Below are 23,169 nucleotides of genomic sequence, written 5' to 3' on the forward strand. Positions count from 1 at the left end.
TTCGTTTGCACTTCGTACTAAAACAGCAAACTTTGCGTGTCAATACGGCGGTTTTCGTACAACCTTTCAAACCTTCAGCGAAATAAGCAAACAAATTGTGAAGTTTAATATCAAATGCTTAAAAATGCTTGAAGATTTTATTACTATGTTCGCTTAATACGCAGACTTTAAGCTAGTCAGATTCGTCCGCGTGTCTTTGAAGTCGATTAAGAGTTCCTGATCGAATTTCTTAACTTGTGCATCAAAAACAAAAAAAGTCCGATATAAGAGACAAACATGAATACTTGGATTTCACTGCTTTGTATTCAAACTGTGGAAATAGAGGCTTAAGTGTGGAGAAGGTTCCCTCATTTTTATGCACGCAATTGTCAACGCATAGCAACAGTTAATTAAGTGTAAAAGTGGGTATCAATGTACCATTAGATTTCAAATGAGATTTGTTCATTTAAATCTGGATTTAAGGTCTGCATTGAAAATCTGGAAAAGTTATTATGCAGATGACACTCGTTAGAATTTCCCGCGCGCATTGCACGCGCTAGGTTACGGGGAAATCGACTCAGGGATGTGAAAACACAGCAGTGTGAAAAAAAATACTGAAAAGAGGAATGAATGGTTAAATTTATGTGAAAGGAGTCGTTGCTTCTACCAATAAAGCTATATAAAACTACATAAAACTGTTGCACGATAATATATGATACAATTATGTGTGATACAGATCTAATATCAAACTTCAGCGACTTTCAAGATGTATCTACCACAGAGTAATATTCATTCACACAGTATTAATTCTTGATTGTTAACAGAGAAAGGAACGTTATTTATTAGGGAAAATATCATTAAATTTACTTAGAGAACTATTTGCGAATACAGTTTCTTTGCCTATATTATAACCACGTTTACAGTTGGAGAGTTTCACATATATGTGGATTTATTAAAACTTGACAGCATGCACAGGAAGTGACCGCTCTCAACTATGAACTGGCTTCACAGGTTGGTGGATATCTTTCTTGTATTAGCTTCATCCGTACTTCGTATAATCTGGATTATCGTAAATGTTATTTTAACGATAACAAAGATTGTGTATGTGTTCTTACTTGATAGGAATGAAACAATATTCGTTTCGTTTATTTAAAACAGGTTGTAAGACGTCTTCGTATTTGCTTGATTGCAAATTGTGTGCTAAATCTGATATCTTATAAAATGACAGGACCGACACTTTTTTATGAGTAAAATCAAAATTTTACTCGTATATTTTATTTGTTACAAGTACGGCCATAGAAGATAACAGCTAAATCGGTTGTTTCATGATAATGTCATAATAATGCTCGCTTTTTCGATATTACAGCAGCCTTTATTGAGATAAAGTTGATTTAAAATAAGCAGTGTAATTCGCTAGTTCATGTTTTAGAATAAAATATTTATAGAAATAAAACACATATACAAAATAAACATACTTAAAACGTAACTTTTAAAGACGCATATGGTGCATTATTTTCAAACTATGCAAAGAACATAGAACTGCTCCGAAATGAATCCATATACGTTCATGGTTACACACAATTAAAAAATCGTTTACCAGTAGTTAATTTGATAAAAGGATTGGTTCTTTTAATCGTAAAATGTTTGTATGAATATAGCAACGTAACGATACCACAAGAGGTCGGTGGTTCCAGCCCAACCACGAAACTGTCAAAACAACCTCGGATGTATATGGACGGTTTACACTGTCTGAATTCTTTACATTTAACTACTCTATAAAATGATCGCGTAGTAATAGACTTGAATTAGTCAGTAAAACCTTAGTACTTTTTTTCTGAGAAATCTTAATTTTTTATTTATTCAAAAATTCTACTTCACTGCGAATCAATTTAAACTAAGTGATACAAAATACACGTTAAACCACCACTACTATTGAATAATAGAAATAATATTGTTTCAAACTACATGTAGTTTTTCTGGACAGGTGTACCAGCATACATCCGAGGTGGTTTCGATGGAAAATGACTGAGGTGTTCCGAGTGATAGAGTTCTGTCTTTAGAATAAACTAACGCTATGACAGATATATGTAACATGTTTATAGGGAGTAGAGTTTTAGAGTTTCGAGTAAAGGTCTGATCGTGCCCACTGGCTGCCTTATTGCTTGGTCCGCAGACTGTCCTATCACAAATTAAAGTGTAGTTAACTGCCTGAAAGACCACGATTCATAGAAATGATAGCACTTCTGTCACCGCATCATTGAGTATAACTATGTAGATTTGACCGAAATTAACGAACAATCGAACCAGCAGGTATGAATCTATTCTACAAATTAGTCAAAAAGGTACGTCTGTTCGTCAGACCGATAGTCGTATCTTCTATACTTGGTTTGAAGATAACCATTGCAAAGCATTTGTATGCCAATCAACTATATCAACTTTTATAAAAGTACAGGGTGTAGTGTTTAAAATACATTTATTGAAAAAAATCAATGAAAATGTAAGAAATGTGTGAACTATCAAAATATCGTATATCTTTGGGGAAAACAATCTTCTGGTATGACATTAGATGACGCCTGTGCTTTATTGGACACATTTTCTGATAAAAGACTCATTTATAATTGTCTTGCAAATTTCACCTTATAAGTTGGTTTAGCTTTGAATGATTTACTTTATGAATCCATATAAAGGGGAAAAGTATAAAACCATATCTGATTAGTAACTGTATTGAAAAAATATTCAATAATTAACAAACAATATGTAATACATAAGTTATGGTGTAACGATGTATGTACGTAAAAAGCTAGACAATATGGATATTCGGTCATTTCAGTCCTGGAAGATAAACGTGGGTAAAGATAAAACGCCCGGATGTAGATGACTACTTTTTCGCTGCCGGTGTCATATATATCCCTGTTTTGAATACCTGGGGAGTTTTGCATGCGTGTCCGGTGAAATAGCAATTCCAACTAAAAAATCACCCCCATTTCATATCGATAGCGAAGGGATGTTACTGTTGGTAACCCGTTGTTATTGATTGTAATCCTCGTTCCCGTAAGTACCCTGCATTTGGGTTGGGATACATTTTTCTCCCACCCCGGATAAGTAGATCCAAATGTTTGGGCACGTTGTAAATCCTTATCATGTGCAAGGATAGAGATAAAAGTACCCGTATGTACACAAAAAGTTGAAATACATTTTTTCCATATTTTGTTAAACTGAGGTGGCGGAGAAAACGTATGACCATGGCCGCACGTGTAAGATACTTTGATTTCAACCCCCGCTCAAGGTGTTCTGCGGTCGTTCCGCAAAACACCCTAAGCTCAGGTTGGGGCGAGCCTATCTTACTCTCTCTGTTGTAGTATTCAACTCCGACCTCTTGACGAGTAATAACAAGATATGTCGATTTGCCTACTTATAAAGCGGACATAACGACTTATTTTTCATCGGCATAACTGGTTGAATATGATATGTGGACACCATTATTATAAAGTCGAAAACCATAACGTGTTTAACCTGATTTGGCGACAACACATTGTGATATTTTAGTATCTGGTCAAGATAACATAACAATAAGTTGACAAGACTGCATGGTCACGCCATCAGTATATACGATATATGCTGAAATAAGATATACAACACGGAAGTTTTTGTCTGAATTTTAAAAAACAAGTATAATTGCAAAGATTGTATTCATGTATTCGTATTCATGCAATGTAGTTGAGACATGTTTTATTCAGAAATAATATCGCAAGCTACCTATAGTCAATCCTTGGGTGATTCTTATTGACGGTTTTAAAGATAATTGCAAACATAATAAAATATAATCATAACTTTTAATATATCGTATATACTTGTAGCGTGGTCAACTTGATGAGTTATATCAGACATGTTGTAAAAATTATGTCGACGTGTTCAGTTCTTTTTTCTGGAAATGCCGAATTTGTTTTTTGTCGACAACCAGTCGAACAAGCTATGACGACTTCACGCAAAAATGATGCGGTCATAACGTGTGAAAGGTCGACATATCCAGTTTATACGTAAACAAGTCAACATAATGTTGACAACATGTTGTGTTATTATTCGACATACTGATTTAAGCCTGCTTTTGACTAAACACAAACGGTAGTACAATTTAATATCAATCACGAGTTTTATCTAAAACGCTTTGATAAGAAGACACTAGATAGACAATATGAATTTCATACATTTAAAAAAAAAATATATATATATATATATATATATACTGATATGTCCTCCTGCTGTCCTCTTTATGTCGATTTGTGCAATATATATATACTTCCAAAACATAGGAGCAGAATCTACAAAAATATTAAATCATATAATTCATCAAATAGTGTTTGAGAAAATATACAAAATTATTTATATTTGTTATATAAATTTATCTTTTTCGAATTTACTCCTTTTCTACAACGGTTTTTTTTTTATTCATTTTGTTCAGTGTTTTACACGTTACCGCGGTTTCCAACGCAAAATAATGTCATTCAAAATACGTACAACCTGGTGGTGGTGGTGTTAGTAGTTTATACTCCGGGTCCCGGCGTGAGCACATTGAAGGGTCCCAGAGTGACAGTTCAACCACCGCACACCTATCCTGGGCAGAACCAGTACTGGGTGCCTTCACCTCTGCAAGGAACTGACAACTTCTGTACATGCCAGGGGCAGTGGTACAGTGCGAATGGCCGTAGAAAGGATTTCATAACCAATCACAACAGAAGTGACCTGGTCCGCCCGGGAATCGAACCCGGGTTGTCCGATTCAGAGTCCAACGCTCTACCGATTGAATACGTACAACCTTCCATGACCACTGCATTTTATTACAGCGACATAACAAGGTATTTGGACAGTATTATAATTTACGGGGTTAGTAGGTGACCCGATGTGAGATATACGGGGCGCATCGAACCATATTCGGGTTCGAGCATCGGGTCACCTATTTAACCCGTAACGTTTACTAGTATACCACGTCGACGATCTGTCAACATTGATCAACTTAAGGGAAATGACTTATTTTTCCATCGGAAAATAGACGTCGACATTTTTTGGTTCAATATAATTTACTGACCCAATGTGGAATCTTATGAGGTCACCGCGTGACCAGTTCTGGACCAATGGCACTGCGTCATTTATGTTGGAGGCGTAATATACGGTCATATTGTTCATCTTTTCTTTATAATTCAAAATCAAACATATTGTATTAGGTTATCTTTCAATACATAGTTTATGCGAAAACACAACATAAAAATGTTCTATCTGCCATAAGGTACCTTTATGCCTTATTTGCATAGGACAAACGCGTATTTGCTGCATTACAATACTGTCGGCACTGGATAATCCCCATCGATCACAGACGCAGGAAAAACAGATCTACGATTCTGTTTAAATTGAATTGTTGTTAAACATGTTAGAATTTAAAATTCTGGAAAAGGTAATTGTATACTTCAAATACATTTAGTTTCATTATGAAAAAAATATTAGTATAGAAAAGAATTTGGACTTTCATGTGTACATTTATTTACATTATTTATCAATATAGTATCATGATAATATGCTCCTTAATTATTAAAAGTAGTATTACTACTTTGTTTAGCGTATTCATTTACTATATACATTTAAGTAATTATGTACATATTAATTCTGCTTAAACATAATTTAGTGTTGTGTCAATGTTAAAATTTATTGTCAGTTATGATTATCTTTAAATCGGTCGAAATCGGTTGCCTTTATAGTAAGTCCAAAATATCTTTGCACTTACATGGTAAAAAATGAATATAAACCTTTATAATCTATTTCAAACATAAAATACTTCTCTAAATACAATTTCAATATTTATTAAAAAAAACCCTGTTTTTGACGTTAATGATTGGAAGAATCCCGTATAACACGTATTGTTTTAGACTACCTTTATAGTCAGATCCCAAAAATGGTCACACTGGGAAAATCTGTACAAAAATGAAACTATTGAAATTCACTTCAACAACACCTCTCGTATTAGACAACAAAAGATTCCAGCAATGTTTTCAAGGTCAATACCGTCTTTTGAATTTAAAATTGTCCCAATTTTCATATACATATTACTTAATAATTACATTCACCTAGTCCTTCGTGTAGATAAAACTTGACGTTTATTTTGTATAATATGCAAGGTAGTATGACGTCATTCCATAGCGTGCTTCGTGGAATTTGCTCGCGTGCCCTACTGCGTTCATACAGCATAAACGCAAGAGAAAATGGTATCAATCCTTAAATAATACGCATATAATACATAAATAATGGTTTTGATTTAACCGTATTTCGATAATTCCGATAGAATGATTAGTCTGCACCCAGAATATAACATATGTTATCGTGACCTTGAACACTTGTTTCTAGAGAAAATACTTTTTACATCCTTTAATCTGTATCAAAGGTTCACGATCGTGCTGTTTTGAGATAGAAGAAAGTCGTATTAAAAAGTACATTTATACATGGTTCTTTAAATCATTTGATTGAAAAAATGCTTTGGAAATAGGATAAATACTTATGTCAGTTCTATAATAAACATTACAGTTCAAGAATTACTCATGTAACACTGTCCAAGTTACTGGAACACGTTTCATGTAATAACGTTTTATGGTGTGTTCTGCTTGGGTTTGCCTAGTAAATAATACATAGATCCAAAACCAACGTTTCGGTTCGTACAAAAATTGTTTGGAATAGTAATTGCCTATTGATTGACAAGCTAGCAACATCATTTCGGTAACTCCTGTAATTTATGTCTCCCTGACAAGATTTGGACACAAGGGAGAAACATCCCATTTTCCCATTGATAGTAAATTTATTTTTTCTTGGAAAACAAGCATTTAGTCCAGTATTGGCAAGACGTTTTTATAGCAAACAATTATGGTTTTCATCTTTTGTGAATAATAAACATGGAAGGATAAATGTGCAAGACATTTTATATTGGCATGAGTTAAGGCAACTTTAATCAAGACAAATGAAACAGGGGATGCAGTGCTCCATGAAATGCTTGTAACCCCGATGCGGTGTCTACATAAAGTGGAACTTGATCAAATGACAGTACATTATGCTGTTTGTTTACAATATTTTCTATAATATGTGAAAAACGAATACATAAAATATGTGAAGTAGTCTTTCAGGTCTAAAGACATGGCCTGAGCTATGGGGTGCTTGCATTTTTATTTCAGCTCGCTACGAATATTATTGTTGTTGTTGGTGGTGTTGCTGTTGTTTTTGTTTCTACAGAAGACATAAATCAGTGTGTTTCCTGTGCACCATTTATAACTTATTTCGTTTCTTGAAATTAAACGGATTCAAGAGTGTATCTCGCGCTTGCCGGGCCTCAGGCTGACACGTTGTTTGCATGTCTCTCCTTGTACGCTGCTCGCCGCCCCTGACAGTAATGCGAAAACAATACCAATATGTATGAATATAACACATCCCTAGCTTCATAACTTTCGTTCACATATGATCACTATCGAGCCATAATTCATTTTTCATCTGGGAATCAAGCTATATGAGTGATATAGCGGGGATATTTTGTTGTACTCTCAGGGCCGAGAACCTGCCGCATCAATCAAGAACTTTCTTAAAGATGGCTTTTCCAATGTACACCATCATTGGAAAATCTTTGAAGAAGACCGATATCAACCCCGAATGAAATTTGATTAAAGACAGTCTGAAATCTTCAAAAGCAATACAGATAATGCACGCAAACCTGATTTATACATAATTATACTGTATCTCTAGATCAACAGTGCCAAAACCGAGTTGATTGCGCAAAAACTTTGATTAAATACAAAAAACGACCATGTTTTAGGTGATTATGTTTCATTTGTGGCCATTGTTTTGAATCAAAGAATGGTTTAGTACATTGCGGTAACGTGCTATTCGTGCCCTGCAGAGAAAGTGGCATTCGTTTGCAGAGTGGGCTTTGCACACATTACATGATAACCTCGGTGGAAATCAGATCCAGAGAGTGTTAAAGAAATCGGCAGTAGATTAATTATGTTTTCATTCCATCGGGGACGGGGAAAGAGGTGAATTCGTAGAAAAAGTGAATTCCAGGCTGGAGGTTCACACCAGTGACAACTAGACTAAATAAACAATCTCTTCCCAGCGCATTTCAAGATTTGACAAGACAATGTTATATTTCGACGTGCGATGATGGATTACTTGCAGCCTATCTGTAAATCATTTCTTCGATGTTGCTATGCTTATTTTTTCACGGCATCTTGTTCACAACTAAAATTAGGCGTACTTACACGTTATATGTATTTCACTCTTGATTTATTCTGAAGCGCTACGTCGAACTGGTAAATTAATTCTGCCCATTATATCCATTAATTTTAAAGCAAATATACGTTTTGTTAAGTTCCTTAGTACTCAATGTGTTGTAAACAAGTTATTAAAACAATTAAATGCATTATCGGTACTTCATTTTATTTGGATGGATTTTTGCAAGTTTCGTCTATTCGTTTTTTTCGCGGGGGGGGGGGGGGGGGGCGGGGGGGTAGACGAAATTACGACCATAATAATTTGGTGTTTCCTGGCAATGTGTCGCGGGTAACAGAACGGAGGAACAAACTCTTAAAGACGTGTTTTATATCCTGGGTTATTGTGAATTCTTTTGATTTTTTTATAATCTTACAATTATCGTTTAGATTTCAAGTATGTTCTGATGTCAAAGACAAACGAAAAAAACGCAAATGGACTTGTATTACTTGATTGCAAGAAGTTGTTGTATTCAATCGTAAAAATGTTGTGTGTTTTTTTTCGAAAAATGCTCTGTACAGATACAATAATCAACTAAAGTATATTGCTGGTATCTTCTTGCTGTCCGTTTGTTTTGTTCGTCTTGACCGACATTGCTTTTAAATTACTTAAACGCCAAAACAAAACAGCCTTCAATAAAGAAGCATGGTCTTCCCTTGGTTGGTCCGTCAATAACCTGACAAACACGAAAGAAACGTTATCCACTGGCTACTTCTAGGATTTGCACGTGTCAGGTTGTACATGTGTTTCATGTGTCAGATTGTACATGTGTTTGATTGTAACAGGCATTAGGTATACTGAAAAAAACAACACGTAAGTCTATTCATAGTGTTAATAAATGTGTTTACAACATCAACGGAATGATGAATCAATCGCACTTGCCTATATATTGGAATTACAGGAGCTCAGAGTACAGCCGAGATCGATCATTTGGTTGTACAATATAAACAAAATTGCCACTAATCTCTCAGATGTAGTCTATATATTCCCAATAACAGAATTTATTTAAAATTCACTGGAATGTATACCTAAAGCTTTATACATTTCATAACCAAAAATGACTGTTGCCTTAATTGAAATGGTAATGATAATTTTAATTTAAAGACGGCTGGTGCGTATAATATTTATATACATATATATGTATAAGTATTTATTATAGTGTCATGTTTTATTTCAGTTAATATACTTTATCGCCAAAGGTTACAATACCCAGTATAAGCGGTGATTCCAGGTGCGTGAAGAGATTAACCATTTACAACGTAGTAAAATAGCTCACTTGTCTAAGTTGACTTTGAATAAAGATTGTTGTATATGTACAAACTTCTTCGTAGTAATTCATGTAACATACTGAAACCAATGAATATCATCATGTCGAGTACGAAGAATATACAATATAATGTCTTTAAGATAAAAGGCCATAAAGGAAAGCTTACAAGCAATAACTTTAAACAAGAACGTGTGTCTAATCATTCAAGAACTCCCAGGGAGCGTCGTGAACCACTTGTGGAATTCCTCGAGCGATTGTTTAAGATAATGCTCAACTTAAATTGTCTCACCAAATATAGGAAGAAATAAAACAAACTTAAGATCCGGCTAATTTCAATTTACTTTGAATTACCAGCTGTGATTCTGTTTCCAATTTGAAATTCTGTCAGAAAAATACTCCTGACTCACTGGCTTTGCATTCCAAGTTAGGCATTCACTGCTCTCCAGTGAATTGTTTTTGTCATATAAATCATGAATAGCCTTTTATTGAAGAATTGAAAAGAACATTTTATTGGCAGCGCCGAAAACAACTTTCAGACTACGCGTTTCTGGCAAAATTGGAACTGTCAGAGGCTGATCAATAAAGCTAGTTCTAAGAGGCTCCAGAAAATCCAGTTTGCGGAAGTAATGTGTCAAATTTTAATTTGAACAAATTCTGATGAATTTTATGGCTACCAATTTCCCTGTCATATGGGAGGCAGCTCCGGTGTACAAAATTCTCGTGTGATATTATAGTTACTTCCCTTATATATATATATATATATATATATATATATATATATAGGTTAAATTAGTAGACTGGCGACCAGATGAGGCTCTTGTAATTGTAAAATTATATATCAAATTGAAACTGTACTAAGTGCCTTTTCAAAGCAATGTGTTCTATGTATCTTTCCATATCTGAATGCAGAAATTTTACAGATTTTTTCGATGATCTTTCAAAATGAGTTTACAAGATCGTTTTATCTTTATTTTATCAATATCAAAATAAAATTGTTTTGCATCTTTACCACCCTCATAGTTATGTAATTGATGGATGAAACAAGATTTTAATAAATTGAAAAGAAATTATTAATTAATTTCATCGACTGCTTTTATCTTGATTAAATTATTTTTGAAGCGTTGTCCTTACACTCCAGGTGTGAAAGTAGATAGGCTTATCAACCAATCAAATCTCCAGCGGCCATGTTTGTTTGGATTTCATTTTGACAGCGCTATTGATGTTTGATATGTATGACTTATCTTGGACCAATCAGCGCGCAGTACGCCGGTCAAAGGTGTCAGGTTTGTGCAATACGCTCCGCCTCCTGACCCAGATCGGATTTAGCACAGTACACTATGCCAGTTGTGTATAGAAATAGACAAGAGCATGTTATGTGAACCTAATTTTGGATTTAACTCAAATTAAATGTGAGTTAATAGAGTTGAGTTGATCGGTAAACAAAATGTAAATTACAGAGGGAGATTTTTGAAAATGCTTCATGGCTTATGGATATTGTTACTTTATTCCCAGACGTAAAACTCGAAAGAAGTCGCACTGTTCGGACATTTTGGCAGAAAGTGACCCGGGCTCGAGAGTGGTGGGTTCGTGTCATGGAAGCGAGGAAATGTGCCCCCGTGTCGCCCCACCAGCGCGGGGTCCGTCCGTCCTCATCATCATAGCGTGTCTCCTAGTCAACACAGGTACTAACTCTCTTTAATCCAAGTTGTTTTATACCATTAATTGGTGTGACCTATTCGGATGAATTAGGTGTTACACTGGACCTACCCGAGTGTAGTTGGGTTGTATATTTGATAATGGTAGTTCGTTTGATTTTATTACTTTCATTATCATAGTGTAGAAAATGGAATAGATATCCGTATAATTTACCACAGAAACATTCTGCCATCTATATATGTAGTAATTAGTGTAGTTCCTAGCACCTGATCAAGCACCTGTCCTTTAATTGAAACTAATTGCATATCACACAAAATGCAGCTCTCTTGACATACTATGGTTCCAAAATGATATTCATGTATTAATATTTGTTTTGGAAGTACATATTTGGAGATGAATAGTATACTGATGTTTGATTAATTTTTGATAAATTCTTAAAATGATGTGATCATATAATAAATTATGCAATATGATTAAATAATTTATACATGTGTAAGGGTATATCATGAGTGGAATATCATGAATTTCATTAATTATAAAATCATTCTATTGATTAAACACTTATCTTCTTGTGTATTTAAAGGAGATTTATCATTTTATTAATTGCTTTAATAACTACAGGTACATCCACTTCTGACTAGTATGAGTATAATAATAAAATAATTACTGAAATACAATGTAATGTTTAATTTGAACTTTTGCAGTGCTAGCGTGCAATGTTGACCAGTGCTGGGACAACTATCAGGTAGCTGCAGCCACATTGAAACAGAACCTCAAAGAAACTCACACTTCCGAACGTGAAATCCAGTGCATGGGCTATAGAACTTACATGAAATGTCTTGAAGAGCTCTTTGGTTGTAAGGGCAACATTAAATTCCATAGTATTAAAAAAGTGGTACGCAATCAGATGAATCAGCATAACTGCACATCGGGCGGACCTGTGTACACCGGGGAGTTTGAGCCGGTGCTGCCACCTGATGAACTGTGCACATTTCGTGGAAGCAACACATACAAGCATTGTGGATTATTTGGTGATCCTCATTTGCGGACATTTAATGGGGAGTTTCAGACTTGCCGAGTGAAGGGAGCATGGCCTTTAGTGGACAATAAGCATCTAACAGTGCAAGTAACCAACGAACCAGTGTCTTTCTCAGATGGAGCAACTGCTACAAGTAAAGTAAGGAAGCTAATTTCTTTAAAATATGTGCAAAAGAAAATTTATCATAAGAATGGGCAGGATAAATGTTGGCAGCACTTGGGTCTGTAGGAGAATCAGAGTAATAGCTCAGTAGGCAAATATGAAGGCCCATGAAAAAAATTAAGACTCATGCGCCTGTGTGCTATTATACAAATGATTTACTCTAGAAATAACATGTACAGCATTATTGCTTCTAAGTGGTTACAATAGTACTATTTCTTCTAAACATAATTAGATTACATGTTATTAGCATTTGCAACAATTCAAGTACTAGTACATAAATTTCAGAATTAATAAAGTCGTTACTTTATTTACATATTTTTTTTTTAATTATCTTGAATGAAATTGATATTAATCAATCACTCTTAAAATGATAGCTTTTAGGTTGTCAATTTGAAACATGTACAGCTATGATGTCAAAGGCCCTTGTGTATTTCTTTAATTCAATTATTGATTGTTTTTTATTAATGAGGAAAGGGAAGGGCCAGCCCCTTTTGACAGGTTAAAGGACCAGGAGGCACAACTGTGTCAGGTGTTGAAAGATAGGATCTAATGTAATGATTTATTTTCCAACCCACCTTGTACATTAAATGCATATTGTGCTCTGACTGTCTGATTAAGAAATTGATAATGAAAAGTGAAAGGTCATCTTGTTTCTTTTATAAATTTTGGTTTTAAAGTGTTTCTAAAGGTAATGTTAGCATGCCGTCATACCTGTACAGTATATAACAATAAGGCAACTTTACATACTAAATCACAATACATGAAGGCTTTCAAGTTTCCTCACAGTATTCCCACGAAATGGTTACTTCCAAGGAATGTACTTTTAATAAGTTTGAAGTCTGTCCAAAGTTTTTGGTTATTACATTATTTAGAGATATGGAAATTGAAAACTGTTGCTCCATACTCATTATACCAAATCAAAAAGAAGCAAAATGTTAATAGAAGCACATCAATTTGGCAATTTTGGGAACAAATTGTTAGGAGAACCTGGCAATTTTGAGTACACATGAATATCTTTGTATCATAATATCCCATGATTCCAGTTTTGGCAGCATTTATTGGCTATTACAACTTTGGTGTAATTAAACTTCAAAGAAAGGCTATAACATAACATATTAATTCAGCAAGGCATCGCCTGTTATCATAATATCTTGCCTAAACTATGAGAAATCTAGATTCGTACAGGAACACATGTTTTTTCTTACAAGTTCAGTGTGAAGTTTTGGGCATGTGCAGCACTTCAAGGAAAGACTGGTTTTGCAATTTTATATCTCTCATCTTGGAACAAAAAGCACAGTTGGCTTGCTCTGTTGGCACTTGAAAAATAATGAAAATTGTTCCTTTTGTTTCTGAGCTGTTGCAAAAAGTTAACTTAATAAGACACAAATGTTAAGGCAAATAAGTACACATTAAATTAAGATTTGGGCAGATTTGTGAAAAAAATGCATGTAATATATTTTAACAGTCAGAGACAACAAGATGAAACAAATAATTCAAATAGCTTGCTGATAAAGACAAGGACATCTGCGAATGGTATTTGAACATTGTTAGCTCTCGACTGTATAACCATGGACACAAAAACCCGTCCCCAGTTCAAACACTGCTCCTCACAGTCGATATATTCATTAATTAATTTTATGATAAATTTTATCCAGGGTCTAATTCAGTTGGCAAACAAAGTTTCGTGCCTTACTTAACAACGAAGCGAGGGGTCATGATAATTTTGTCAATATAGTTAAGCCCACTACTGGTTTAAATTATTTCATTAAAATAGAAATTCTGGATACGGCAGGCATGATTCAAAGCCACTAAGCCGAGAAAAATCTATTTCAATGAAGTTGACCCTAATTAAATTCAAATGTAGTTTAAATTTGAAATGCAAAACCCAGTAATATGTTATATGTGTGCAGTCTGAAGTATAAAGCATTTTAGAATAGAAATTCTAGGGTGTATTCTTATGTGGATTCTTAATTTCTAATCTATAGGCATGTACATGAATACAGTCTGCACACTAGTTGGTATTGGTTTCAGAATCTCATTTTTTCAGAGGAAAAAAGACATGTTTTTATTCTTCTGTGTTAGGCAGATTGCGTGTTCGTTGCAATTAATATATAGCATGCTTAATGATATAAACCGCTTAGGAAAAATCAATGAAAATGGTGTCTTTCATCATTATTTTAAATTATTTAACGGAGTTCTTTATCATTATTTTGACAACTGTGGTATTTCTAGTGTTTTGATAATGTTTATTGAAAATATCTGACAATTAACACTCATATCTGGCCAAACTAAGGAATTAAACTAAAAAAACAATTATTTTAAAATGCATACATGATATTATCCATTATTCCACTTATTTCATTGTCTTAATAAATCCCTTATAGAGTCATTTGGTTAAGGTCAGTGGGTACATGATACATTATTAACGGGCTGTATTTAAAACTTCATTGCCAGAACTAAAACATAGTCCTATGAGACTTCAAATAGTTCCAAGCAACCTGCATGTATCAGTGCAGAATTATTTTATTTTTGCTTGATTTTTTTTATCTAATTATCAATGTTAAGGTCATTTACTTAGGCTGTTTAAAGGCCATGATGACCTTAACTGGCCCTAAGTGATAGCCAGTACTTGTAATGATATATGTTTAGATATATAAAATGGCAATAACCTTTGGTGATGGTCAAAAATCATGACATATGTTTGTACCCAGCATAATGTTGCATGGGGTGTGGTTAAGGGTATATTCCTTTGTTATAATAGCCCTATGTATGTGCACTTTGTGTAATTATAAATTCTGCTTAGAATTAAGGCATCTGAGATGGCACAAAGGAGCCCCAATTCCTTAGATTGAAACCACGTCTAATCTGACATAATCTGTCCAACACTGGAGTTGCTATGTTTCTCCCCCAGACTTATCGCTAGAAGTGTTTTCCTTCTCCACCTGGTACCCATCAGCCTCTCGACTTCCATTAACTCCAGTCTCCTATCTCAACCCCATTCTCTCTGTCTGTGCAACAATTTTAGTTTTTAGAAAGTTGAATAAATGTTGAGAAAGATGCTTTGTTTTAAAAACTCCAGTAAGCACTTGTGTTTCACAATCGATCATCAAAACTACTTAGTCAGCCCCTTTCGATCAAATATTGATTAGTTTGGATGTTCCGGCAAATGCTCTCAAGCGTTTGGAAATTAATGAAAAATGTTTAATGAAAAAGGTTTTAAAGAAACAATACTAGTCTTGATTATGTTTTTGGACCATAAACAAGTGTGCAACTCCATTGTACAATAAAGATTTTATTCTGGCCAGAAATGAACACATTGACAGTGTTTTTTTACTCTATTAAGTGTAATCATGACGGTTTTTTCTGCATGTTAAGTGACAGTGTCATGTCAGTCATTCATCATTTTATCGCATTATTGAAAGAGCCACGAAATGTTTGTGTTCTTCTCAATTACATTGTAGTATGCTGGTGGCCTCGTTGTCTTTCAGTGTTGAAACCTGGGCTCAATTTCATCATAAAGATCATAAAGCTTTAGATCATAAATTTCCAGGTGTAACCCTATTTTTGCTGGTAATCTTCAATAAAGATATTTCAAGACTGTTTTTAGTAACCATTCTGCCTGTGACTTTACACTGTTCCTGAGCACTAACAGGCAGGGTAAGGCTTAGGACTAAGATCTTATTGAAACAGGCCTGGGGTTTATTATTACAGAAATCTTGTTTTTTTGTCTAACATATAAACTATTTGCGGTGTATGACACGGTGTATTGACACGAAAGGCTCTGTCAGGAAAGGCGACTTTGTAGTATTTTGATGAAATTTGCTGTATCATGGACATGTCAAAGCTCATAATGCTCATCTTGAAACTTGATGTGTGAAAGCTTAATAAAAGTATTCTTCAATTAATTTCTATTAAAATAAAATAGACACTACCCTCCTCCAATTTTAAGATCTAATTGTGAACCTGATGATCATAATGAATTTCATGGTAAATGTTTATTACTGTATAACATTAACTCTATAATTTTATACTTTTTAAATGGTTAAAAACAGCTACTCAGCTTTCCTTCAGCTTTTGCAAATGAGTGTAAATAAATAATCTGAGAGTGACAGATATGTTAATACCAGGTACTAATTATCTTGCCTTGTCATTTCAGCTCACGGTCATAATAAAGAAGAATGAAAACTGTGCGTCCTCCAAGTACATCATGTACCAGGCCGACTCGGAGCAACTTCCTGGCACATTCGAGGATGGAATGACAAGCTATGGAAAGTCCCACAGTGTCAAACTCGTTGAAATGGACCCTGGCAAACATGTTGAGATTACCCTTAAATATATTGATACAAAAATATTAATCCGACTGGTCGGAAGTTACTTGACGTTTTCCATAAGCATGCCAGAAGAGATTTTGAATTCAACATTCAATAGTGCTGTGTTAGAATTATGTACTAAGGGTTGTCCAAAAAGTGAAATTATAGATTATCAGAAGTTTCTCTCTTCAAAGGAAATGGAGATTAGCAATACCAATGTGAATATGACGCGAAAAGACGCGGTACAGCTCTGTCGTAGTGCCAATTTAGTTGATTTCTATCTCGATTCCTGTGTGTTCGATTTACTTACAACAGGGAACGAAACATTCAAACTGTCAGCTTATGCTGCTTTACAAGATGTGCTAAAGTTAGATCCAGATTTTTATAAAACTCAACAGAATAGAACTACTATAGATATATACAGCCCCAGTTCAGGGATACGGTGCACTATAAGTTTTTTTAGTGTGTTACTTGTGCTGATGTTGACAACATTTTCACTGGCAGCATCATGTTCACCCAGCGTTGTGACGTAGCAGCAGTTAACAGGTGTACCAGCATGTCCACAAGGTGAGGTGAGTTTCCATGGCAACCCATCACCATGGAGACCAGACATTGATGTGTACATGTTGCTGCATCTGGACCATGCAGTTTCCATCACAGACTCATCATCGCTCATCATCGCTCATCATCATCTTTATTATCATTGTCATCACCTGTGCTGTATTCGTTACTTAACGTTAGAAGACTAGTATTATGAATTATGTAAAAATGAAAACGTGAGTGTTAAACATCTCAAAGTTATCTGGAAAAATAGAGGAATGTTTGGAAAATTTCTCTCAGCATTTTATGATGCTTAAACAGCATTTTTTTAAACGAAGAAAAATCACAAAGGGCATTTTGCCTTTAATAATATAATCATAAATTCTTGATAAACGATGAATGTTCTTGCATACAATTACAATAAATCTAGTAACATGCTTTAGTAAGAAGATATTTTATGAGTTTGTTTTCTAGAAAATGGCATATAAATAAGGACTTATTCAAGACCCAGCTTTGAAGTTTAGCTTAGTGAAACATGATTAATTAGAAAATGGATTTGAAATGTGTCTTTCATTAGTTATTCTCAACTAAATTGTTGATTTAAGCAATAATATCTGTCTTAGACATTTTTTGCTTTATGATTTTTATACAATAATGTGTTTGATCTAACAATACCGAGTGTACCATATTTTTCCTAAAATCAACAAATATTTTATTGTGGACTTAATTAATTAATTTCAACACCATTGGTTCGCTAAAATGGCCAGTAGAAATTCATTCATGGTGGCAGTTTAAGCCAGGTTTTGTTTTGCCATAGACAGAGAGGTGTAACATTGCTATTGCCTCTTCCATTGAAGAATATAGTTCTTATGTATGAACCTTTTCAGCTCTCATAGTGTCATGTCATTTGTTATTAGTCATACATCATGTTACATCATTTTTCATTGGTCATCCAATTTCAACCAAATTCTATGCCAAATCCATTTTGTGCAGAATTGCACCCATGCAAATGTAATATATATACCTGTGAAACTGTGTGGTATTATTTTGAAAATTGTATGTTTCTCCTGTCATGATCTTATCTCCTGTAGAAGTGTATTTTTTATGCCTGTTATTCATTCGCACGTTTAGAAAGTAGCCAGCTTTACTAGACTTCAGTGCTTTTTTTAATCTTCTAACTCCTCTTATGTCTTGTTTACTCTCGAAAAGTATAAACGGAATTACATTTTGCGCTACCCCCAAAAACCTTTGAAAGGCTTAAGGCTCCAAGTCATACCTTGTTTGGTCATATTATAATACCAGGCGACAAACTGGAGCTCCCCCATCTTGCACTCTTCAATCACATGACGGGAGAAAATGATGCAAGAACGGCCTGGTCAGTGTGGCCAGAATCCACGGCCGGGTTGACCAGTGTCTTAGTTGTGCCATACAAACTGACCTAATGCATAATCAGTGTTGTAGGACCACATATGGTCCAGGGTTACAGGCCATGTGTGTAGTGTTGGGTAGAAATGCCGAATTTACACAATTTGAGACACTCTTTTAATCTTTCTGTTGCTATTCATGTGGTTATTCATAATAATGTTAAATGAATCTTGGTATACTTTGAAATTAAAAACTTTCATTAAGTGAGAAATTTCAAAGAAGTTAGTTCTGTTTCATGTGGTTTGATTATAAAGAACCTCTTGATAAAACAATCGCACAATACAATTATGAGATAATTGGATATATTGTTATTATTTTCCAATTATATTAACTGTGCATTGTTACCCAACATTGCACTCATGGTCAGGACTGGTGTTCGATTGTTGTTCGATTGTTGGGGAAATTGTTATTGTATTGAGAGGAAGATGTTATGTGTGGTTATATATTGTTACTGCTGAAATGATAATACTTCAAAGAAAAGCTGTTCAAGATTTAAGTACTGTACATGTTGTACAATATTAATTTTCAACATGTATTGTTTGGGTTGACAAGACAGTGAGTTATGTACGTTAATGAGTGCATTGATCTCCTACTGTTATCTCTGTATTTTACCAGCCGTACACAGTGATAACATCAGGATTATATATTACATAACGGGGAGGGGGGGATAGACTGTACATACACCCAAATATTAACTTATAACTCTTTTTTTTGAAATGAGAAAATGAAGCTTAACTTTTTTACATTTCTTAAGTATTTTCAGAATGTGTCATTATTTATGTTTTCCATTTTCAATGGGATGCATTGAGATATTAAACGTATTTGCATTTGTGAGGTGGATCCCTGCTGAGTTTGCACTATATTTCTTTATATAAAGCTAAATGATATTTGAATTTTAACAGCTCATAAAAGATAAATTGGCACATTTGCAAACTATGTTTGTATAAACTCAGTCATCTTTTTAGTACCTCCAAAATTTAGGGATAAATTTGCTAAATTTCTCTGTGGTTTATGTGTTGTCAGCCAAGTGTGACTCAATAATGGGGAGTTTTATGTATTTTTCACCATTGTCCTTGTTTGTAGTCAAGTTCTTTTCACTTTGTTCGCCCAACTCTTTGATTTCAGTTCAATTCTGTTTGATTTACACCATGTTTATGTTCAAAAAGTTGACTGCTTTTTCTATTCAATGTCATCTTTATTGCCATACATGTGTGTGAGTCTACATGTATACCATTTAAACCATCAGGGTATCAAAAATAAGCAAAGGAGAATAACTTTTAATGCATTTGTTTTGCGCTCTCTGCATAAAAACCCTCTTAAAAAGCTCATGTCGAAATTCACCAATATTTAGTCTTCTGTCCAAGATTCTAACTCTATTCAGCCGACATTGTTTACACGTTTAACAAGTAAAACTCTTTAAAATCACTCCTAAGGACTCTGTTTACAATCTAAGGTTTGAAAATAGAGTTCAAAAGCTCTTGGTAAAACAAGATCAGCTTGATTTGAATATTATTGTTTATAAAAGGGTATCAGGTGCTTGCAGTTTGCATGTCTTTGTTTTCATGTGCCGCCAATAAAAAAGGGGGAAAGAAAGGCCATTTTATGGGGAACAAATATGTATAAAATGAGCTTAAAGGTTAATGTAAAATGCAAACGTGCTTTCATTAGTCACTTTATTTACGTATTTACAAGTTGACCAGGTGTTTATGTTGAATTGAGAATTTTAATTTCCCCTCAATTTACCACATATGGATACAGCTGTGATCTTCTGCCATTTTTAACAACCTTACCTGTCAAATAATTTTCGCAGCTAATTTCATAACATTGTCAGTGCTCAATACAACTATTTAATAATTATCATTGCTATGTGCAATTGAAATGCCATCCGCTTATCTGTGGACAGTTTATTGAAGAACTAATGAATACATGATAAAACTTAATTGAGTTTATATACAATTGTAACATGTTGCATTTGTTTATTTTGCTAAAACTTTTGTGCAGAATACTTAGGTACTAATTACTTGGCCAGGTCTGATTTGAAAGTTGTGTTGGCAGGTGTTGGTTTAGTTGTTACATTTGGTTGCATTTTCTATAGTGCTGTGTAACCTCTCCTTCACAGGGTCTTGGCTTGAATGATAAGAACATGAATTTGTGCCACACCCACTTGAGCATTTCTTGAGATGTTGGTATTTATACCTTATATTAAACCAGTCTTTTTTTCATTTTTACTGTGCTGGTCATAGAGACAGACTGATGTGAACAGATCTTTCACAGAATTAGGGTTAAAACTTGAAAAACTCCAGGAGCTAAAACACATTCAGTTGAAACACTGTATCTAAAGTAGCAATGTGTTTTCATTTGGTAACATTGTATTTACTACTTGACCTGTGGAATAGAAAGCCTTGTAAATCTTTTCTTTATACTCCTTACCCCAAAGTCTTCTGTTGAAAGGAGAGGTGACATGCTATTGTTCAAATGTATGATGAAGGAAATCCTATATAGGTGTATGTAAGACGATTTAACATGATATAAAAGTATCCAATTTATTTGAAAACTTTCTGTCTACTTCTATTTTATTTTCATTGAACACCATATGGGTTGGTTTGCATAATATTTTAAATCTGGCTTTATTAATATTGTTAATTGATTTCATTACAGTATGGTATTTAAGATTACAATTATTTTCACATTTGTTTATTTCATGTCACAGTTTTTTTATTCAAAACAGCTGGTTGGTGAAAAAATAGATCTTAATGATATAGCCTGTTAATTTTTCCTTGTTAATATTTTTGCATGACACAAGAAAGCTAAATATAAAGCATTATATATATATATATAAGAAAAAACTGAGTTTACTTTGCCTCATACATAACAAATGATAAATGCTATAGCTGAAAACTTAGGTAGGCATGCAGTGTGTATCGGGATAAAATATCTGTAGGCATTGTTCGCTGAACACCTGGCCAAGTCATTAAGATTTTGATACATATAGTCCAACATCTACCTTCGTTTGGCAACCATTTCAGACACTAAAACCGCCCCCATTTATGTGACTTCGTAATTCAGTCCACATGTTCGACTTTGAAGTTTGATAGCAGCAGATTTTTTTTTTTAGCCCAAGTTGGATATTTTTTTTTCAGATTGGCAATACAATATATAATTATGTTTACTTGTTTGTTAGTTTAAACGATGAAAAAGTAATGTCATAGTAATTTCAGAAGTGTCATCTGGTATAGTTTTATTGATTGTCTGATATTCTTCCAAATCTTAATGGTTGGAAATAGGCTAGAGATAAAATTGGATTATGAATAAATTTTGATGAGATTTGGAAATTACATGCATACTTGATGTTTTAGTTAGCTCAGCAAGATTTAGCACTTGACTCCATGTGTGCTGTATTATACTGAATATTACCAAGAGAGCAAATTACAACATCTTGCTTGAAGACAAAGATGTTTTAAACAAGGCTTAATTGTGTGATTGAGGTGCCCTCATTGTCTAGTATTTTATTCCAACATTGATAATGTTGATCCTAGTCTAATTAGTTTAATCTTATAAAACTGTTTTGAATAAATGTGTGACCAATTTTCAAAAAAACTCATTGAATTGGCTTTAAACTATTGCACGCTAGATAGTATTGGCTCATATGTCAGAATATCGAGCTCTTTCAAGTCGTTTCGAATGTTAGCAGATAGTGGTCTGTATTATTCATGTTTTGGAACAGTTTAAGGCGCACATGTTTGAATGTTAGGTTTTAAACAAAGGGTGGGGGGAGGGCCCAGTGTATGATCAGATCTCGGTGCTTGTGGATCATTGAACGGGAGACCTTACAATCTGATAGTGGCTCAGAAATTCTCGCAGATGTGGAAAACTTTGGCGTTTTTCCATACCGGAAATCTTGCACAAATTCTGCAGATAACTTATAGGAACTGGTCGTTTTTGTCTATAAAAGCATCCGTCTTTGACAGACTTGTAATTTTACTATAAACAAACCTCTCAAATAGTTTTCACAATGTTTCGTAATATGAAAAAAAGAGACTATTTTTTGTCTTATTATAGAGGAATATTGTGCAGTAATTCTAGTCCATATTTGGAATATTTGTGAGGGGAAACAAAAAATGCCTAGAAACAATGCGCAGCCAAATTACACGGCTTAGAATTAAACTGGGGAAAAGATTTGCATCTCGCATTAATGTTGGAGAGTCAGAAAAATGGAGCTCTGTATAAAAAACTATAAAACTGTTCAAAATATTATTGGCTCCGAATCTGAAACTTAATATCAGTAGTCATAAAAATCCCATTCTGTAACCACCAAATTATGGAAGAGATATTAAATTTAGAGACATAAAATGCTTTCTAGGAAATTAAAAGAAAAATGTGTTATTCATAAAGATGCTATGATTTTGTAATTTACATGTGAAACATTTTAGTAACTGGAAGCAGCAATGTATTAATGCCTAAATAAAAATTAAGAAAGTTGATTAAATCTGCTTCTAGCT

General features: G+C 34.1%; 1 protein-coding gene across 3 annotated transcripts; it reads left to right on the forward strand.

The window, feature by feature from the left end:
* The first annotated feature begins 376 nt into the window (after nucleotides 1–376).
* Nucleotides 377–22,267, forward strand: LOC128227138 (repulsive guidance molecule A-like). Of its 3 annotated transcripts, none has more exons than XM_052937378.1 (4): nucleotides 377–990; nucleotides 11,051–11,220; nucleotides 11,899–12,371; nucleotides 16,552–22,267. In XM_052937378.1, exons 1-4 carry the CDS (start codon nucleotides 974–976, stop codon nucleotides 17,236–17,238), a joined length of 1,347 nt encoding a protein of 448 aa, XP_052793338.1. In that variant the 5' UTR covers nucleotides 377–973; the 3' UTR covers nucleotides 17,239–22,267. The 3 variants fall into 3 exon arrangements, with proteins under 3 accessions (XP_052793338.1, XP_052793339.1, XP_052793337.1); XM_052937379.1 differs by lacking the exon at nucleotides 377–990 and adding an exon at nucleotides 10,903–10,947; XM_052937377.1 differs by lacking the exon at nucleotides 377–990 and having other exon boundaries at nucleotides 10,906–11,220.
* Nucleotides 22,268–23,169: the final 902 nt, after the last annotated feature.

Source organism: Mya arenaria, chromosome 3 (genome assembly GCF_026914265.1).
Source record: "Mya arenaria isolate MELC-2E11 chromosome 3, ASM2691426v1".
Classification (NCBI taxonomy): Eukaryota; Metazoa; Mollusca; class Bivalvia; order Myida; family Myidae; genus Mya; species Mya arenaria.

Excerpts from the sequence above, each read along its gene's own strand:
- LOC128227138 (XM_052937377.1), top strand. The coding sequence starts at position 11,019 with ATGGCTTATGGATATTGTTACTTTATTCCCAGACGTAAAACTCGAAAG. Across the intron at positions 11,221-11,898 it reads GTGTCTCCTAGTCAACACAG|TGCTAGCGTGCAATGTTGAC; the intron begins GTACTAACTCTC and ends GAACTTTTGCAG. Across the intron at positions 12,372-16,551 it reads GAGCAACTGCTACAAGTAAA|CTCACGGTCATAATAAAGAA; the intron begins GTAAGGAAGCTA and ends TTGTCATTTCAG.